The sequence below is a fragment of the Puma concolor genome, chromosome D1 (assembly GCF_028749965.1).
Source record: "Puma concolor isolate L17-30 chromosome D1, mPumCon1.1.hap2, whole genome shotgun sequence".
Lineage (NCBI taxonomy): Eukaryota > Metazoa > Chordata > Mammalia > Carnivora > Felidae > Puma > Puma concolor.
This window is the reverse complement of record NC_141676.1, coordinates 57,175,335-57,196,128: the sequence shown is the minus strand read 5'-3', so window position 1 is coordinate 57,196,128 and position 20,794 is coordinate 57,175,335. Positions and strand designations below refer to the sequence as shown.

The window sequence follows — 20,794 nt, the reverse complement described above, 5'->3', positions numbered from 1 at the left end:
GTTTTCTAAGTTTCCTTATAAAAAGATTTAGGTAAATAGACCTTCCAAATAGACAATGCTTTTTTATAAAGATATCCCTAGGCCCTCCTTTTTTAAACCATAAAACAGATAGAGAGGGAAGTGAATTCCCAGTTAAAGGCTAAGTCCCTCTGGCTGCCAGCCAGCCACACCAAGGACCAAGGCTCAGTGTGTTTGGGGAGGGGCCCCACAGCTCTCCTCTTCCCAGGGCTGGGCACATGCAATATGTATTCTTCCAGACATTTTCTGTACATAAAACTCATACATGTACACATTACCTTTTTACATATGTGGGGTTGTATATTTAGTAGGTTTACCTCATTCTTTTCGAAGGCTATATTCTCCATGGTTTGGATATATCACAATTTTAAGCCTCCTATAGTGATGGACGTTTAGGTTGTATCCATCCATTTGCTGTTAGAAAGTTGAAATTACCATATTTGTACATGATTCTTTATAAATTTGTTCCAGTAAAAATATTGGGTAAATTCCCAAATATGGAATTTGAAAGTAAAAAAGCTATATGGACATTTAGTTTTGTTAGGTTTTGCCAAATTGGCCTCCAAAATGATTGTGTCTGTTAACACTCCCACCAGCAGCATAAGAGACAACAGCATCGACTGTGGAGTCAGAAGGTCTCAGTTCAATCCTGGCTCTCACTTGACAACTGTGGGAACTGAGCCTCAACATCCTCATGGAAACTTGAGGATAACACTGTGGATCCAAGAAGGATACCTCAAGTCTGTAGCACAGGTGGTCACCACCAAACACCAATATTCCTCGCCATCACCTCCCCCACCTTTAGTGATCTACAGCTGAGCTCCTTTCTTCCAGCCTCATAGTCACAAGGTTGTCAAGGGAAGGTAGGTGCACGTAGGTAGGTATTAAATACCACATTCAATACCCTTTCCATCTTCTGCCTTCCCCTGCTAATGAAAGGTGTTCACATTTGAGATTGCTATTGGCAGCAGGGGCTTAGTCTGTGATAAGGGGGCAGAGTTAAGCTAATTGCCCCACCCCAGCATCACAGCTAAATTTTGGCCTCCGTCATCAGAGGAACTAACTGTAAAGCAATGAAGCCATAGATTCACCGCATATCGCCTGGAACCCTTTCCTCTCTGACCTTCGACCCTAGCCCACACCCATAAGCCAGACAGATATGCAAGTGGGAGGATATCAGCTGGCTTTAGCCCTGCTACCACTTGATGGGTGACCTTTCCCTCTGGGCCGCTGCATCCCCAGCTTTGAAAGGAGTGGAATGATTTCTTTTTTTTTTTTTTTTTTTTTTTTTAAATTTTTTTTTTTTCCAACGTTTATTTATTTTTGGGACAGAGAGACACAGAGCATGAACGGGGGAGGGGCAGAGAGAGAGGGAGACACAGAATCGGAAACAGGCTCCAGGCTCTGAGCCAACAGCCCAGAGCCCGACGTGGGGCTCGAACTCACGGACCGCGAGATCGTGACCTGGCTGAAGTCGGACGCCTAACCGACTGCGCCACCCAGGCGCCCCGGAGTGGAATGATTTCTAAGGGCTTATCCAACACTTCGTGCTACATGAGTTCAGTTTTTAGACACAATGAAAACACCAAACAAAAAGGTCACAGTATTTGAGAACCGAGCACACAGACTTCTCAGGATGGCCAGAAACTAAAAAGAAAATTCAAGCCATTGGACTGTCCACCGAGAGAAAGCAAACCCTCCTCTGGGCTGTAATCACATCCTGGGCTGCACTATTCCCTTGCTGCCCGGGGTCCAGCCACAGCCCTCAGTTACGGAGCCAATTACTGCCTGATTAACTGAGTAGCTTTACAACAAAATCTAGCTGCTTGGAATCTTTGCGTTTATTTTGCTCATTACAAAGAGGTTTTTATGACAAAACCACAACCAAGTTCTAGAAATTTTAGTTTAGAAGGGGGAGAACTGTAATTTGTCCTGAAATCCTGCAACCTGACACAACCAGAATTAAGTTTCCTCCTAGACTCTCCCTGTTTGCTCTGTCACTGTTGATCCAAGAACCCTGTGAATGCCAAAGAGCATCCTGTTCCTGGACCATTTTCCCCTGGTCCCGTTGGCCAAAACAACAAATGAAGTACTTCTCTCATGTCTGTTTCTGAGAGCTCTCTAGTCTGGGAATATTTTCCCGGAGTGTAATCCTGAAAAAACAGATGGACCCACAAATAGGGTTCACACCCTTTCCACACTGTGTGCTAAACACCTAAGCAGCCTTCTTGTTCTCGTCACGCCCTTGGTCCTGTGAGGGGCATAGGGAGATCCTGGTCAGAATGCCCATATTCAGGTCCCTGGCCACCTCGATTAGCTGTGGCCTTAGGCTCATCTCTTCACCTTTCTAGTCCTTGCTTTCCTCATCTGTAAAGTAGGAATGAGAAGGCAATACAAACTGCTTCTTAAGATCCAGGAGGATCAACAAAAATACTGAGCAGATAAAATGAAAATATTTTTGACCAGATGTGTGTCCAGAGAAAGGGAACAAGCCTGTACCCAGACATGGTATGCCAACTCTCACAGGTGGGTCCATACCTGGTGCCACCAAGATTCTTCCAGAAAACTTTCTAAGGGCCAAGACCACCTCTGTTCAATTCCTATTTGTCCAGTCAGCAAACTGACCACCCCAGGTCTTGTTCTGTCTACTGGAGACATAAGTGACTCTGATCTCATCTCTGTCACCAAGGGGCTCACATCTGGTAGGGGAGAGTCAGGAACAGCAGACTCCAGCTGAGGTGTGTCTTCCAGGGAGATGACCGAGAGGCAGCAGGAGCTGCTGTCTAGTCTCAGGCTCACTGAGGCCTGAGATTGGACAGGGCAGGCTTACAGAACCCCCCCCGGGGATGAGCTGTGACATCTTTTGTGAGGCCCAGAGCTGTGGGGCAGGAAGTCTCACAGATGGGGAAAATCCTTCCCCTGGAAGACACCGCGATTTGCCCAAGGTCTTTCAGAAAGACCACTCGGAGCAGAACCTAGAACTGGGTATCCGAAGACCAGGCCAGCTCCTCTCTGCAGAACCTGAGGGTAATTTTCAGAAAAGAGGAATCAGCTGAGTCCTTACCCCAGCTCTGCTATGACCCTGCACAAGACCCTGGCTCCTCTCTGGGCCTCAATCCATGTGCACAGCAAGAGAAAGGGTATTCCAGTTTTGATATTAGAGACCCCAACTCAGGCATGCAGCCCAAGTACTGAAAACCTGCAAGGTATGCAGACTGGAGAGCTGGAGGATACGAAAGACCTAGAGAGGTTTTTAGCCCCTGGATTCTATCCCCACCAGAGACTTCAAAGACTAGATGGAGGTACAACCTTCCCAACCACTCTCCTCTGAGCTCTTCCCCTGCTCGGTCTTTGCCAGCTATGCCCACCTCCTTGGCCTGTGGCTGGCCTTCCAGACTGGCTCCTCCAGAAGCATTCCAAGTAAGCTGTTGGTATACATGTGCTCCCTGAGGTGAGCACTCCAAGGGTGCTATCAGAGTGGCCCCACAAAGAAGGAAAGGTTTACGGGGAGCAGAGGGGTGGCTGGCCCTAGAGTGAGTGAAGTCATCTCTGAGCACCTTTTCTGGATTATCTAAGTAGCCTTCACTGCAGTCCTGTGAGGTACCAGCCCCCAAATGGTGTAGCCAGTAACGGCCTCCCAGGATTCAAGTTCGCTTCACTTTTGGGGGCTGCATGTCCCTCACTTCAAGGGACACTGACCCTCCAGACTCAGGCGTAGGTGACCAGGGCCCAGATGGAAAACAGAAGAGAGGATGCAGGGAGGGATTTAGGATACACAAAGCTAGAATCTCCCACCAATGGTGGGGGCAGAGCACATACCCCTCGGGCACTGGGGAGCAGGGGGAAGATGCCCTGATCTTGTGTAAATGGAAGCCCAGATTCTCAAAATGTTATTTTGTTAAAACATATACATGTTACAATCCAGCTGTGCCAGCTGTATGACCTCACATAATACCTGTCAATTTTATCACCTATGAAAGATACCCCACCAGGAGGTTGGGAGGAATAAACTACTGCATGAAAAGTGCAGAGCACTGTGCCTGACACATGAGCACGAAAGTAATGGTGGTTACTGGAGGCACTGGTCTTTCCAGCCATGAATCCCAGGAGACTGGAGAATGGCCCGGCAGACAGTAAGCAGCTGGTGACTCCTGGTGGCCACTAGAAGCCAGGACAAGAGGGCTGGGACAGGATGGGAAGAGTGTCAGCCCCTCAGGAGTCAGGCTGGAATAATACTACACTCCCAGCGTCAACTGTTAAATGTACTGAGTCCTTGAGTAAGAGAGTTTAGCCATTTAATAGACACTTCTCAGACCCTCTCTGTGCCAGGCCTAATCCCAAGGAATACTCTGTTCCCATCCTGGCATCTTCCAAGAGCTCCCGAGGGAAGGAGACACCAATGAACACAAGAATGGAGGAGTCCCCTGGCCAGCCTGGTAAACGATCAAAGGCTCTCAGTGAGAAGATCCGAAAGACAAATTGGAACTGGGGTGGGAGGGAAGAACATTCTGGGCAGAGGGAAAGTCCATGTGTAAAACAGAGTAGCAAGGAAATGAAGATGCAGCTGAGGTCGACGGGCTGGCTCCTAAGGTCTTTGAATTTAATGTCAAGTTTCTCTGCAGGCAGCCTGGGAACTTTAGAGGGTTGTACCTGTGAGCATGCCATCTTAGAAAGACACTCCGGCCTTGGCAAAGAGGGTTCTGGGAGGAGAGACGAGACTAGGAGAAGGTGGCCTGCATTGCAGCCAGGTTAGAGGCTCCAGGCCTTGGTGCCAGAGGATGTGGGATGTGAGGGAAAGAGACGCTTATGTCAGGGGGAGAGATGTCCAGGAGGCAGGTGGGTATGTCACCCAGAGCTCAGGGGACAGCTGGGCCAAGAGCAGTGAGTGAGCTGAGAGTCAGCAGAGTGTAGACTGGGTATTCAATCAACACTCAGCCTTTGGCACGTGCCAGGAGCTTCACAGATACCAACACACTGAGTCTTTCTAACAACCTCTGAGGTGCGTACCATTTCACAGAGGAGGAAACCAAAGCACAAAGTTATTAAGGAACCTGCTCAAAACCACTCTACTAAATAGTGGGCTGAGATTCAAACCCAGACAGCCTGGCTGTGGAGTTCAGGCTCTCAGCAATCTGCTGTTCATCCTGGGAATGGTTTCCAAATTCTGGAAATGGCAAAGTCCCCCCCCAGGGAGACTTTCTACTGTGATAAAGGAGAAAACCGATAATTCTGGATTGAAGCCTTTGAATCTCAGATGGGCAGAATCCCAAAAGTAAGGCTCCATCACTCAGGGACAAAGGTCTCTTCCTGTGACTGCCTTGTGACTGGCAATGGCTGTCCTGCTGATGACTCCTCCATACCTGAAGTTGACAAAGGAACTGGGGTGCGCAGGCTCTGCCCTGTCGGGTCTGCCGAGTACCACAGAGGCTTGTCATGCCGACAAGCCCCAACCCAGGCCCAGCCCATGGGGGCCCTCCCCAAGACACAGACATACTCAGGCTATTCCCCATTCACTCAGGGTTCTGCCTCTGGAGCAAGAACATGCCCCCATCTAAAGGCAGGCCTGGTATACTAAGTACCTGACCTCACTCTCTGGTTTATTAGAACCCTTTCCACCAGAGCCCCTCTGGGCTGCTTCCCCTGCTCCCTTCCTCAAACTCCCATGGCCCCTCCACAGCTCAGTCTACCCTCCTGAAGCAGGAGGACCCAAGGTATTGGCTTGGCCTCTGGACCAGCCTGGACCAAGGGTGAAATTTCCATGGCTCCAAGAGCCACTGCCCTTTGTCACCTCTGAGCCTTTCTTCATGCCTTCTCCTCAGACATGAACAGCACTGAGGCCAGACTGGCTCTGCCCCAGCTCTGTGCAGGAGGAGGAAAGGGAGCCAAGCACAGGTGTCCAGGAGCCACCAGCCCAAAGATCTCTCTGCTACCTGAATGCTGCAAAAAGGCAAGCAGACACCAGTTTAGATGCAATTTTTTTTCACTTTTGTCAGCGAAAGAAGTCAGGGATTTCAAACAAACAAACAAAACTAACCCGCCTCACACACCCCCCCCCCCCCCCACCACCACACACACTTTGCTCTTCAACAGACAGGCCAGGTCCTGCCAGGCCTTATTCACCACTAAATGCCCTAAAGCCACCGCCACCTCCACCCTATCCCCACCCCCACTGGTTCTGGAGCCCTGTGAGCAGCGGGAAGCTGTCCTCTGGCTTCAGGCTTTAGACTAGAGCTCCAGCCCAGGCAGGAGTCATGGCACTAGTGCCAGAGCACAACCTTCCTGGCCTGGTCCACGCTCACCACGTGGCTCCCAGAGTAGCACCAGGCCACGGCGTTGACAGCAGTGCTGAGGAGAGGAGAGGGGAGGAGAGGGGAGGCAGGCTTCAGGGAGGCATCGGGAGCCAGGCCTGCAGGCTGGGCTCCACTCCTCATTATGGGATGCCGGCAGCTTGAGGCTCCCTCTGAGCCTGCTGCCTCACCTATAAAGTGGGCTCACGGGGCTGTGGTGAAGATGGACCCACGTGCACATGGGAAAGCACCTTGTGAACAAGAAGGGCTCTGGGAGGTGGAAGGTGTGGGACAAGGACTAGGGCCTCCAGGGTCCCAAACATGTCAGAACCTGTTACTGGCTTAGCAGCAGTGGGGCCAGGATGGCACTGGCCCTGGGCAGGTGGTAGCTATGCTCACCAGTGGGGTCCTCGTAGACTGCCCTCCAGCTTCCCAGTGTCCACATCCCAGATGTAAAGGGCTCCATCCCAGGAACCTGCCAGTGCGTAGCTTCTATCTGGACTGCAGTGGCCACAGCAGAACAAGCAAGAGATGATCAGAGGTGATGACGCAGACACCGACAGACGTGATCAGATGGGGCACACTCTGGCACAGGCATGTGCTCTCACAGACATACCTGAACACGGCTTTGGTCCAGTCAGAACCGCACTTGAAGCCATCAGCCCTGAAGACAGACAAGATAGGGGTCAGAACGAATGTGGCTGCCAATCCCTGCCCTTGGCCAGGAGCTTCAAGAGCTTCTTCTGTCCATCAAGGGCTTGGGCACCTCAGCGGGCCCTGGTCCAGAAGGGCCTCCAGGATGGGTCCCCCGCTAACAGGTCCAGAAGGACCCTTAACAAGGGCTGAGAGACCCAGCTGCCCCAGCCAAAGCCACAGTGTCAGTGGGCACGAGGCAGGTACCTGAACACTTGGCGGATATTGCTGACACGAAGGTCAATGACCTTGAGTGTGTTATCTCGGGAACAGCTAAGCAGATGCAACTGGTCATGGCTGAGGTTCAGAGAGGTGACCCGACCCTGCACAGGGATGACCTGGGTGCAGCAGGGGCCCCTAAGGAGCAAAGACAAAAGCATGGATGAGAAGCAGCCCACCCGGGCCACTCCTTGCAGGTTAACAGAGTCCAGAAGTGCCCCATTGTCATATCACTGGGGCCAGGGCTGACACTGACTAATCTCCCTTCTCCCACTGCAGCCAGCCTCTCCAACAAAATCTTAGGCAGCCTTTGACTCAAAGCTGGAGGCCTCGAAACCCCTGGGTCACTAAAATAAGTGCTGGAGGGAAAACCATGAGAGTTGCCTTTAATTGTGTGAAAGAGAGCAAGGGGGTTCACGTGGCAATCACCATACACCAGGAAGGAGGAGCTTCAGGCATGCCTGGCACTGGCTCCAGCACTGGCTTTTATAAACCATCCAAGCCCAGTGTTGAGCTCTCAGATTTAAAAAACAACGAAAACTTTTGTTCCCTTTGATTAAAAAGCGGTAACTAAGTGGAAAGGGGGCTTGGCTGGCAAGGCCCAGGCAGAGTCCAGCAGTCGGACCAAGAGCCACTAAAACGGTGGCACAGGTCCCCAGGGGCAGTGGAGCTTTCAAGGGGCCAAACCCAGCACAGACAGGCCACCACAGCCTCCATGGCTCCATGTCCAAAGAAAGGAAAGAGAACACAAGATGCCTGTCCCATGCCTCGACCACCCACAGCCCATGCCCATCACCTGCTGTCCCAGAACCGGATCTTCTGGTCATTGTGGCCACTAATGATTACATGGTCCCCACACACCACATCATTACAGTACGAAAGGACATTGATGGTCCTGGAGCCTGGGGGACCAAGGATTAGAGCCCTAGCCTCAGAAAAGGGTTGTTAGAAGCCCAGAAGCCCCAGAGAGGTAGCATCCTCCCCAAATTAGAACCCAGATCCTCTGCTTCCCAGCCCAAAGCCTGAAGTCACCAAGAAACCAGGCAGAAAAAAAAGCACTGATGGGGGATAGAGAAGGACAGGCCTTGAGAGGTTTCACCCCAAATGCCCGTGAATCTTGGAGCCACTCCCAGAGAACAGGCTGAAGTATTCTTGACCCGGCCTGGGGTGCCAGCAGGTAGGGAGGGAGAGGAAAGGGCTGGACCTCACAGTAGGCGCGGCCGAGGTCCCACTCCTTCACTGTCCGGTCTCGGCTCCCAGTCACCGCCTGGTGCCTTGTTAGCTTGAATTTGGCAGCCGTCACCTTGTCTGTGTGTCCAGACAGTGTCTCCTGCCCCCACATCCCAGGTATGGATCAAGGGGATGGCCAAGACTCCATAACACCTCCCCCGGGGTCCAACATATGACCCCTGAACCCCAGGTTGCTTCCTCAGTCACGCCTTACCTTGGACTGTGCCTCCCCCACCTTCCAGAGCTGGGCAGCCTGATTGTAAGTAGCTGCCAATATCTGGGAGCCCTGGAGAGATGGAAGGGGAAGGGAAAGGTCCTGAACTTGGGCCCTGACAGAAGCAAAATCCCTCAAGCCAGATAGCCTCAGAGCTTCCCACAGCCCAGGTCACCCAGGCAGGCAGAGTAGCTTCCAGGCCCAGAGAAGATTTGTGTAGCAGCCAGGACTGGTTCTGGGACCTCCATGATGTTCCCTTATGTCCCAGAGCCTCCACCTGCTCAGTGTGGAGATGGGCAGGGGGGCACACACAACAGGCATTCCATGCCACTGAGGCAAAGGTCCCTCACCGAAGGGTCAAAGTCCACGCTGGTGATGCTGCCACCAGCTCCTTCAAGGGTCTGGTTGGCCTCCAGACGACCTGGGGGGACCGGGGAAAGGACAGGTGAAGTGGGGTCACTAACCTCATGAAAAGGAGGAGCTGGGAAGATCAGTCTCTCCCAAGTTAGAGAACAAAACTCTGGGGACCTGGGCTGGAGACTGCACCTCCCCCAAATTACCAGCAGGGGGCTCCAGGGAACAGCAGGGCTACAGAGGACCACAGACAAGGGACTGTCACTAGGTCACAGGGCAAGCCAGGGCCAAGACTTTCTCTAGGAAGTCTCCAGGAGCTAACTGTGACTCGTCAACACACCCGCCTCTACAAGCACAGGGTAAACAGCCAACACTCATCTCCTGAGTTCTAAGAGCTCAAGTGATACCAGAAGAGGAGGCCACTGGTGGACCCCAGGGACCGGCTCCTCAAGGGCCCCTACAGGACCTAAGGATAAGGGACCCCCACCTCCCCAAATAGGGACCATCTGAGCTCAGCCCTCCCCATCCTGCAGGCCTGGACCCCAAGAGCTGGGAGGCTTGGCCCAGAACTCTTGCCAAGGGGCCATTTGGCCACTGCTCTTAAGAATGTTACATGTGAGGAAACACAAACAGATCCAAGACCTTTGCCCACCAAGGAGCAAGTTGAGGGTGGGGTCTGGAGAGAAAGCACTAGGTTGGCCCACAGAGGAGGAACCCTCACCTCCCACAACGTTCCAGAGATGGATGAAGCGGTCAGCCCCTCCAGTGGCCAGGAGGCTGCTATTGGGGCCAAAACAAACAGCATTGACCTCGGAGAGGTGGGCATTCTATGGGAAAAAGAGACAGTGGTGGCCCTGGTCCTCACCATACGTACCTCTTGGCACAGGCTCACAGGGTCCCTCTCACACGCACACACGCACACATCGGGTCTCATCAGCCCTGCAGCAGCCTCCCGCTACACATCCTCATACTCCCCTGCCTGGCCTCCTGCTCTCCCTCTCCAGTCCATGCCGATTATAAAATGCTGAGAGACTTCTACTACAGGCTGGGGAAAGAAAGCTTGTGCTCCTGGTGAGGTGCCCAGCCTTGCTTCCCTGGCCTCCCTGGATGACCCCTGGAACCTACACTCTCCATGTCAGCACCCCATGCATGTGGCCCAGCTCCTCCCTTACCAGCACATCCTGAACCTGGGTAGGAGGCTGGACGGCCACGCACACAGGGATGCTCTGGTATCGCTGTTCAGGAGCTCCTCCAACAGAGTGGCCTCTCCTCTTCTTGAAACTGGGTGGGGGGCAGGTGTCAGGAAGGCATTTGGCAAGGCCTTCTGACACGGGAGCCTCATACTCTTGAGGCAACAGCAATAGGAAGCAAACACGAATGGTGGCAAAACATGGCCCAGAGGTGCAGCAAGCTTGTTCCCAACGCAGTCTCTGACCCCAGGGGTCAGTGTGGAGATGAGAAGGGCAGAGAGTAGAGTTGATGGATGCAGAGGAACCTCAGGACTGGGGTTTCAGTCTTAGCCTTGCTACCACTTGGCTCTGGAACTCAGAACAAGTCCTGACACATCTGAGCCTTTTCCTGAGTGATAGTTCCCATCCAGGCTCAGACTGCAGACCTTGGTCCATGGACCATGGATGAGGGACAAAGAGTGGAGGACAGCCAGGCAGGGCCTGGAATGAGCTCAGGGAGAGGCAGCAGAGACTCACACAGACAACTGGACAACACATGGACAGACAGATTGAGGCACATACACAGACCAAGCCTGGACGCCAGAAGCCTGACACAGGCCTCTAAGGGGCCCAACCCCTTCACTCACACACACACACACACACACACACACACACACACACACACACACACACACTTACTCCAGAAGCCCCTTCACCACATCCACACAGCGGGAGAGCGTCAAGGAGGTGGCGGAGGCAGACCTGGGGTAGAATCGAAAGAGATATGCTAAGGGACTGGCCAGTGAGTGTGCAGCCATTCATCCCTGCACTCTGCTGGGGACCCTGAGGCTCACAGCCACTCAAGCCTGGGACAAGAACTTGGTTCCTCCCAGACCAGGAGAATACGATGACCTGGAGCAGTCCCAGGAAGGTGGAGGCAGGGAGGGATGTGGCAATGAAGTCTCCCAAAGTTTCCGCCATGATGGTAAGAACTGCCTCACCACCCAAATGCCCCCCCCCACAAAAAGTTCTGGGAAGGCTGAGCTGGGGCCTACAGGGGAAAGGGTGAAGGTACCCTGAGGCTGGGATACCACAAGGCTGGAGTTACCGGGGGTGGTAAAACCTAAGCTTGCTGAGTGACCTCAAAAGTGCCCACAAGAGGGGCGCCTGGGTGGCTCACTTTGTTGAGCATCTGACTTCGCCTCAGGTCATGATCTCACAGTTTGTGAGTTCGAGCCCCACAGGGGCTCACTGCTGTCAACACAGAGCCTGCTTTTGATCCTCTGGCTCCTTCTCTCTCTTTGCCCCTCCCCTGCTCGTGCCCTCTCGCTCTCAAAAATTAAAAACAAACATTAAAAATAATGCCCAGAAGAAGGTGTGTCCTGGGAGTACTTGGCCCACAAAGGCTGCCAAGAACTTTCAGGACCAGCATTTCAAGCTCCTCCCCAAAGTTCTTTCACTGCCCCCAGGCATGGATACCAGTGATCTGCAAGGAAGGGCTGAAAGAGAAGCCTTCAGGCTGGGGAATGGAGTAAGGATGGGGGGAAGGCAGTTTCAATGAGAGATAAATGGAGACAAATGGGGAGACTGAGGGGAGGGGCCCTCACGGACTGAAGCCCCAGTCTGTGGGCTTCAGCACACAGTCCATGTGAGCTCACACCTATACATGCTCACATGTTCACATGTACTCCGATATGCTCCCCCAGGTGTGTACACATGTGCTCTCACGTCCATGTGAGTACATGTGCTTGTACACCTATGCCTACACACATGCCTGTGACAGCTGAGTCCTGGGCCTTCCCCACAGGGTCCCTCCTGGTGACACCCTTTCAGCAGCCTGACACCCCACCCCCAGAGCTCTAGTCCTGAGAAGGAGAGAAAGAGGCGCTGGAGTCCCTAAGGCCGCAATGATCCTAAGAGACTCCAAGCACTGGAGATCAGACCTGTCCTGGGAGGTGTGACCTGTACTGCCACGTCTCCCCAAGCTCAGCCCAAGAGCTGGCCCCAAGGCCCTAGAGGAGACTCCAGAGTGGGGCCCGGCTCAGAGCTCTGGGACAGTCCTCACCTGAAGGGCCTCTTCCACTTCTCACCAGCCTCAGTCTCCAGGGATAGGGGCTCAGCAGTCAGGGTCACAGTCTCAGCCATCTCTCTGATCCCATCACCTACAGTGTTTGGACTCCTGGGAGAGGGGGTGAAACTCAGTAAGGCCAAGGGACCAGCCCCTCCCTGACCCGCCCCCCGCCCCGCCCCGGCGCCCAACACTGTGAAGAGCAGTCTGTGCGGGCACACGTGTGGCGGGCAGGCGTTTGGGCTCCTCTGACCACACGAGTCTGCACGTGATCTGTGCGCTCAGTCTAGGTGGAAGCCTCTTGCGGACACGTGGGGGACAGGGTAGAATTGCAGGCAGAAGTCAAAGAAAAGAGCGCTTTAGAGCACGCGGGGAAGAACGGGCTGCAAACCCTCGGCGGGCAGGACCTGGCGCACCCTGACTCTTACTCGCTGATGCTCACTGTCCGCTTGGCAGCCTTCTTTAGCTCCAGGGACATCCGCGCCTGCTTGGCCCTGGGGGGAGAAAATCGTCCCGAGAGCCGGATCCCGCCCTGACGCGCCACGAGGCGGGGCAGTGAAGCTCGAACCGTGCCCGCCCCCAAAGGAGCACGACGCTCGAGTCTCCGAGGGGCGGGGCCCGGCGCGCTCACCTCTCGTGGCGCTCATTGCGCAGGTTGCGCTCGGCGGCAGCGCGCGCCTTGCGCTGCACGAGCCACTCCAGCAGGTCACGTGCCTCCTCCTCGTGCCTACGCAGGGCCGCCTCCTGGAGCCCGGCTTGCGCGCGGAGCGCCTCGTACGCCGCCCGCTGCGCTACGTTCAGCGCCCGCTGCGCGTCCAGGTGCCGGGTCTGCTGAGCCCGCGCCTCCTGCAGCTGCGCCACACGGGCCTCCAGAGCCGCCAGCCTGGAGGAGGGGGTAAGGGAGAGACTCTCCGTAGTCGCCCAGTGGGAGCGGGTCTCAGAGGCGGACGGACTTGCCCATGTCACGCGGTCAGGCAGGGAGCAAAGCCAAGTCTCCAATCACGTCTTCCACTCAGGCCTACCGTTCGGGGCCGCAGAGCCCAATACGTGGGGAAAGCCCTCGGGCCGTGCTGGAGACACGCAGGGTCACCCCGTCCCCGGGCAGAGATGGCCCCGAGCCACCCAGAAGTGAGCGGGTCCCCCTCGCCCTGGCGGCGCCTCACCTGCTCTGCCGCTCCTCCAGCGTCGACTCCAGGGCGCCCAGGGCTGCGCTCTTCTCCACCACCTGGTAGGCCATCTGGGGGTGGTCGGGGCCCGCAGTTGGGTGGGCGTGGGCGCCTCTGCAGGGCTCCCAACTTGCCCCCAGCCCCTCCCCCAGGGGAGGCTGGTGGGACAGACTCTGCTACTCCACCCACCCGCCCCCTAACTGAAAAGAAAGCAGAGGCTCAGATACGTTTAGGATCCTGCACAGGAACGCCCTACTGCTTTTGTGGAACAATGGAAGGGCCTTTAGGCTCTGGAGTTTCACCTGAGTTTCAGTCCTGGCAGTGCCACTTATTTTCTGTGTGACCCCAGGGTAGTCATTTAGCTTCTCTGAACCTACTCTGTTTCCTCACCTGTAAAATGGGAATGATAGTGCTTACCTCACAGGGTAATATTAGGAGTAATATTTCGGGTAATAGTAAACGTTTATATGGCACGTGTGTAATGCCTTGTTCTGAGTACTATATATGTATTAACTCTCTTAATCACTATAACCACACCAGGTCCTGCCACTTTCCCCATATTACAGAAGAGGACATTGGCGCAGAGAGGTTTAGGATCTTGACAAAATTACACAGCTAAGCGGCAGAGCTGATGGGTGAACCCAGGCCACCTAACATTATGCTCCAAGTACAGGACAGATCTACAGAAAAGGTTCCAGGGATGTGGGCTCTGTTTCCCACGTCTCTAACCCCTGACCTACCCAACATAAATCCCTGAGAGCAACAAGGAGCACTAAGCAGAGGCACAAAGGCAAGAACAAGAATAGACTCTGGGAGCACGGAGCCCAGACTGAATGCTGGAGCTGCCCCCAGCCCAAGAGTGGGGGTGAGGGTTACCTCATCCATACCCCTGCCTCATTCAAAACAGTCCTTCAAGCAAGAGCTGGAAAGCCACAGACAAAGCTCAAGTCCCACTTTTTTTTTAATATTTATTTTTTAATATTTATTTATTTTTGAGAGAGAGAGAGACAGAAGCAGAGAGAGAGGGAGACACAGAATCTGAAGCAGGCTCCAGGCTCTGAGCTGTCAACACAGAGCCCAACGCAGGGCTCAAACCCACAAATTGCGAGATCATGACCTGAGCCAAAGTTGGACGCTTAACCGACTGAGCCACCCAGGTGCCCCTTAAATATTTATTTGAGAGAGAGAGAGAGAGAGAGAGAGAGAGAATGAGTGGGGGAGGGGCAGAGAGGGGGGCGGACAGAGGATCCAAAGTAGGCTCTGTGCTGACAGCAGTGAGCGTGATGTGGGGCTCAAACTCACAAATCATGAGATCATGACCTGAGCAGAAGTCAGATGCTCAACCAACTGAGCCACCCAGGCGCCCAGCTCAAGTTCCACTTTTTAGAGCTGAGGGGTCAGTGGGAAAGATGGACCTCAGGCGAAGCAGTTCCTACTAGGTGACACGAGGAACATAGGAAATAACTGAGGCTGGGGCCCTGGTTGCTAACCTGTTCCTGTGTTCTTTCTCACATGGGCCTGGTGAGGGATGAACTGAAGAACAAGGTTAGTGCCACTCACCTGCAGACACATCTCCCTAAATGAGTGGTCCTGCATGTGCCTACTTTCCTAGCTGGCCCAATCTCTAACGTTTGTAATTCCTTTCAGCACTGAACAGTCTGACCTCCACTTCTGCTTCCTCACCTGTCATTTTACTTTCATTAATGCTTTGTTATTCAATATTTTGGGGATGCTTTTCAAAATCCAAATAATACAGGTGGAAAACAGATTAGTGGTTGCCAGGCTAGGGATGGTTGGGGGAGAGGGTTGAGTTGTGACCAAAAAGGATAGCAAGACGGAGATCTTTGTGGTCATTAAATTATGCTGTATCTTGCACAAATCCACATAGGGAACAACATGACAAAGAAATGTATGTACATTTCATACCAATATCAGTTTCCTCATTGTGTGTACTATAGTTACACAAGATGTAGCCAGTCTTTGCTACTTCCCATGAATCTATAATTACTTCCCCAAAAAAGTTAAAATAATGATTAATGCTTGTTGTGATATGTGAAACAGTACTAAGAATTACAGAAAAAGCCGCTCCCCATCCCCTGGCATATCCAGTGGGAATACACACTGGTGTGACTCTGAGGAAGTGCCAGGGAGAGAGTGCTAAGGGCAAGACATTTGTGAAAGTGTCCCACACAAAGGGGACCATAAGGTCAGAGATTGGAGAGTGGCAGGAAATGCAACAGGGGGCTAGAGAACTCCACTGGGAAGGCAGGCTAAAGGGTTCTAGAGGATATATACCAAACTGACAATGGGAGAGATAGTGAAGGGGGTTTCACTTCTTTACTCTATGGGCTTCTGTTTTCTTGAAATGTTTACAACGAGCATGTTTGTGTGTATTGTCTTTTTTTAAGGGAGATCTTTTTATTATTAAGTATATCACTCTATGTGCTGTGCAGAGAATGGATGGGCATGTCAAGGGAGAGATCATCCAGGAAAGGATGAGGGTACTTGGGCCAAGCCAACAGAGACTTGGTGGATTTGAAGGTAGGATCAATGAGCTGGTGACTAGCTGAGGATGGAGGGCTGGGAGAGACCATAGGTCCCCCCTGAGTTTTCAGCCCAGTGACTGCCAGTTGGGGAGGGGGGGCTACCTCATCCATCATTTAGTTCACAAATATTCATTAGCATGGACTGTGGAGACAGACCCCAGGGATCAGTGGAAGCAAACCATAGGCATCCCAGGCCTTGGGGATCTCACAGCCCAGAAAGTGCCACAAATGTCAAGTTGCAACTACAACAGGGGCTCTGAGGGAGAGGCTCTCACTGGGTTCCTAGCTCCATTCCCACACTAGTTGGGCAAGTAATGTGGCATGCTGTAACTGGGCATGTGTTTATGGCCTATCAGTTTCCTCCAATGGACTGGAAGCTCCATGGGGCCGGGTCTTGTTCTTATCCTGTGCCTGTGACAATATAACTATTGTCAATAAATCTTTGTTGAAAGAATGGATGGGGATCAGAGAAGGTGGATTCATGTGGAAGGGTGTTCAAATCCTGACTCCACTTCTCTAAGCCTCAGTTTCCTGCTCTAAAGTTGTAAAGGAATAGCTGAAATAATGTTTTAGCCCAATGCCTGCAGGAGTCACCTCTCAATGTGCTGCTGGCCATATATTATGGGGGATATGGTGAGTCTAATTTTAGATGTGATGTCCAAAGACCAGCTGAACAAAGACTGTGGAGCTCATGAGAGAAGGCCAGGCTAGAGACAAGTCTGGGAATAAGCAAACAGAGAAAGTCTTTGAGGCCACAGGAGTCAGTGAACCCACCCTACCTCCAAGGAACACCCACATCTGTAGGGAGGAGGGAAGGAGACAAAGAAGGAAGCTTAGAAGTAACTGTTACAGAAATGAGAGGAAACCTGGATGGTGTGGTGAAACAGAAGACAAGAGACACCATAGGGTGGGGGCAGCAGTGTCAGGTGGAGGTAGCACACCCTGCCATGTGGAGGTGGACCACCTTACTCATTTGGTCTGCAAACTCGTGCTGTGCATCAGCAGGTGCTAGACCCTGGGGTTGGTGAGGCAAGCTGTGAACAAAGCAGGCAGGACGGTCTGGAAGGGGGAATAGAGGTCGTCTGGCCTTGCACACCTCATACTCCTCTCTGAGCTCTACCTCACATCCTCTAGCTGCTGTTGAAGACCCGAACTGGGCTGCCAGAACCAAACTAGAGAGCACTCTGGCACCAGAGTTGGGGAATGTCCCTCGTTTGCTGGACCCCTTGGACCACCCAAAGTCCTGGATTGTGGCTCCACCCCATTCTCTCTCAGACCCCCGTCCAGCCTACCTCACCACAGACCAGCCGGAGCCCCTCCTCCTCCTCTTGCCACTTCATCCTCAGAGTGGTTGGTGAAGGGACTTGGTCTGAATCGGGCTCCGATTCCTCCTCCCTGTCAACCAGTAAGAGTGGCATTCATTGTCCCTCCATTCACCCACAGGATGCACACAAAAAGCCTGAAACCAAAGCCATGAACTTTCACCTGCAGAGGGTGGAAGCCAGAAAGCCAGCAGAAGAAAGAGCAAGTCTCCAAAAACTGGAACTACCCATGACTCCTCTGCTCTGGGATTTCCCCAGGCCTTGGGTTACCTAGCCAGGACCCTCCTCAAGAAGCACCTCCCATGGGGCACCTGGGTGGCTCCGTCAGGTAAGCATACAACTTCAGCTCAGCTCATGATCTTGTGATTCGTGAGTTCGAGCCCTGCATCAGGCTCTGTGCTGACAGCTCGAAGCCTGGAGCCTGCTTCGGATTCTGTGTCTCCCTCTTTCTCTGCCCCTCCCCTGTTCACACTCTGTCTCTCTCCCTCAAGAGTAAATAAATATTTTTTTTTAAAAAGTTTTTTTAAAGCACCTCCAAACTCTGAGGCCCAGCCCATTCCTGGTTCTCATCTTCATTCCCCCTTTGGAATATGTAGCAAGACCCTACTCTCTCTTTGGAATATGTAGCAAAGACCCTTTCTGTCTGCATCAGGTAAGGGTAAGAAGACAAAAAGAGAAGAGGAGAAAAGGCAGGAGTGTGGGCGTGGAAAGGGAAGAGATGAGACAAATGCGGAGCTGGATTGAGCAGGGTGGTGGAGAAAGGCCATTCTAAGCAGCTGGCTTGGAAGAAGCCTCAAGAGTCCACTTCCTCCCTCCCCTGGGTAGCAGTTAAGGACCAATGAGGTGCCAGAGAGAGAATGAACCCAGGACAGGCAGTGGGGGCAGGACCCAGGCACAGGCAGCTCATCATAACCAGGTATACACATACACTCACCAGGGGCCCTGGTGCGTAGCAGGAGTGGCATCGTTTGGCTCTGGCTGCAGCTTCTCTGAGATCCGGGCCAACAATTCAGCCTTCTCTAGGAGATGGTTATCTAGGGGTGCAAGAGGGTGAACCTGGGACAGAGACAGACACTTGCAACAGACTCCAGGCATACCTGGAGTCTGCATACCCAGAGATGCAGAACGAGGGAGCTGCTGACAGTCTGGGCGCTGCCCTTTGCCTGAGGGGTGTCTGTGTAGCTCTACCAGACCTTCAGCCCTGGCAGACCCTCCTTACAGCATCTGCCCACAGGCCCTCCCAGGAAACCTACTCTCCTGAGGACAGAGAAAGACAACCACCACTGGGGAAGTATATGGCTGGCCTCACTGCCCACTCAGGGTCCTGAGGGAAGGAAGGGGCCAGAGATTGATTCAGTCTTGCCCCAGAGCAAGGCTTTGCCCCAAAGAATGATGAAACACACCAAGCTCCACCTGCTAGTGGCCTTTGGTAAATTACTTCCCCTCCAGGGCCTCTTACTTTGTACACTAAAAAACAGTCCTGTCTTTCCCACATTTGGGGTAAGTAAGTTTCCTCCAGGCCAGAAGAGAAAGTCCTTGAACAATTATGTAGCAGACCTCCTCGAGTTTGGTAGTTTTTGCTACAGACCCTGGAATGTCTCCCTCTACCCCCACCACACTCCCTTCCTCTTTCTCACCAGTTTCAGGGTAGGGTGGGGGTGGTAATCCCAGGTTTAGCTCCTCAGCAAATTTCCTTCACCCAGTCCCCTGCCTGTCACCTTTAACTTAGGTCACTGGCCTAGTTCTCACACAAAACCCCAACCCAGCCCCCAGGGCACTGCACTGACTTCCCAGCAACTCTAAAGATGCTGTTTGCCTAATTTATGGGTGAGAAATTGGTGGTTTAAGGATATAACCCACCCAAGACCACAGAGAAGACTAGAGCTTCACTGTCTGATCTCAGCCCTCCAGAGTCACACAAATTGCAGCTGGGGGATGGGGAGGGAGAGGAGGCTCTTCCCTCAAGTTGGATGGTTCCATTGTCCACCAGAGCAGTGGAGAAGTGAGGCTGGCCTCACGTCCCTGAGGGAGAGGACCAGCAGCCTAGAAGGCTGCAGGGAAATCACCCAGGACAAAAGCAGCAAATTCAGTTTGGGGGGCGGGGGGGAGATAGTTAAGCAGCAGCTAAAATTAGGACCAGTGATGGAGCTGGAGGAATAGTGGTTGGACTTTCCACCCCAGACCTACAATCTTGAATGACCAGAGGCACTCACACAACTGTACACCTGCTCATCCTGGCTTGAACTGCCATACCCACTCCTGACCAGCGCCCCAGAAACACCTGTGAGAGTATGACTTCTTGGGTTCACCAGCAGCCAGTTCTCTCTAGAGGCTTCAGTTGCCCAAGCACAGAAGTGCTCCAAAAACCTGAGCCAGGATCACTTGTCAGTGGCAAAGCCTGGGACTCTGAGCTTCCTCCCTAAGAGATTCAGAGTTTAGAATCTCCAGCTACTCTGGAATTCTTTCACTGGGCCACAGGGACCAAATGAATTGACTTGGGTTGTACCCTGGGGACCGCACGGGAAAGGGAAGAAGCATAGAGACCCTAAAACACCCACACTCGCTAACGAAGCCATGCCCAGGAAGCCCAGCCTGGGGAGAGGCCGCCCCCTGAGGAGAGAGGAGGGCAGGAGCACGAGGAGGGAGCTCCGTCCAGGAAGGGGCTGTAAGCAGAACCTGGACAGGGAAGCGCGGGAATGTTGGCCAGGCAGAGGTTTAACGGACCGAAGGTCCGGCAGGGCCAAGGCTTTGGAGGCGAGAAGGCATTGCTGCACACGGGTGACAGCCCGAGGAGCCAGACAACACTCCGTCCGCGCCCGGAGCCCCATCCCCTCCACTGCCATCTTCCAAGACCCCCGTGGCGCACTCACAGGCAGGCACCAGTTCCAGGAAGAGTGCCTTTTGCGTGCGGTCCCGCTGCCGAAGCTGCCGCACTATGTGGCGTTTCCAGGGGACACCGGGGGCGCCGGGCCCCTCCATGGCAGCTCCCGCGCCTGCACCGCGCGCACCTCCCGCGGAAGGAGGCGAAACCGGGGCGGGGCCTCGGGGGACTCCGTGACGTCAGGGGGCGGCAGCGGCGGGGAATCCCCGGATTGTACTAAGAGCGTCTGCTGGGGGGAGAAAGCAACGCTAATATGGGGGGAAGCCGCCCCCCGCCAGGGTCTACACCACCCGGACCGCACCAAAAATCCTCACCTACGTCTGGGCTCCCATTGCTGTCCGCGGCAATATGCGGTGATGGAAGTCGCGGGCTCTGGGCGGCTTCCCCCAGGCCTGTGGGCACACTCCCGGGCCGGGTCATTAACCCCTCCGCGCCTGGACCGAGTTCAGAAGTAACGGAAGATCGCCCACGGCCCGCCTGGACAAGCTGCCCTCTGAGCTAGAGACCCCTCATACCCGGACCCTGCCCTCGAGGTGCTCAAGATCTGTGAGGAGAGGCGACACGGACGTGAGGCGCACACAGCTTGACGGCGAGTTGCAGCACAGAGGACGAAGGGACTGAAGGGAA

The 20,794-nt window shown here is 53.6% G+C and overlaps 1 protein-coding gene across 7 annotated transcripts; it reads right to left on the bottom strand.

Moving 5' to 3' along the window:
* Positions 1-6,088: 6,088 nt before the first annotated feature.
* On the bottom strand, positions 6,089-20,767 carry ATG16L2 (autophagy related 16 like 2). Of its 7 annotated transcripts, none has more exons than XM_086678240.1 (19): positions 20,482-20,765; positions 20,157-20,396; positions 18,221-18,320; positions 17,257-17,359; positions 13,416-13,489; positions 12,884-13,135; positions 12,681-12,746; positions 12,250-12,363; positions 10,884-10,946; positions 10,188-10,296; positions 9,737-9,842; positions 9,012-9,082; positions 8,662-8,733; positions 8,427-8,547; positions 8,014-8,119; positions 7,206-7,355; positions 6,922-6,969; positions 6,705-6,806; positions 6,089-6,363 (listed from the first exon to the last, which is right to left on the bottom strand). In XM_086678240.1, exons 2-19 carry the CDS (start codon positions 20,263-20,265, stop codon positions 6,276-6,278), a joined length of 1,854 nt encoding a protein of 617 aa, XP_086534366.1. In that variant the 5' UTR covers positions 20,266-20,396; positions 20,482-20,765; the 3' UTR covers positions 6,089-6,275. The 7 variants fall into 7 exon arrangements, with proteins under 7 accessions (XP_086534366.1, XP_086534368.1, XP_025784473.1 ...); XM_086678242.1 differs by having other exon boundaries at positions 18,221-18,342; positions 20,157-20,393; XM_025928688.2 differs by having other exon boundaries at positions 20,157-20,393.
* Between the last annotated feature and the right edge of the window lie 27 nt (positions 20,768-20,794).

Excerpts from the sequence above, each read along its gene's own strand:
- ATG16L2 (XM_086678240.1), bottom strand. The coding sequence starts at position 20,265 with ATGGAGGGGCCCGGCGCCCCCGGTGTCCCCTGGAAACGCCACATAGTG. Across the intron at positions 10,297-10,883 it reads GTGGTGAAGGGGCTTCTGGA|TTTCAAGAAGAGGAGAGGCC; the intron begins GTAAGTGTGTGT and ends CCCCCCACCCAG. Across the intron at positions 9,843-10,187 it reads CCCAGGTTCAGGATGTGCTG|AATGCCCACCTCTCCGAGGT; the intron begins GTAAGGGAGGAG and ends TTTTTCCCATAG.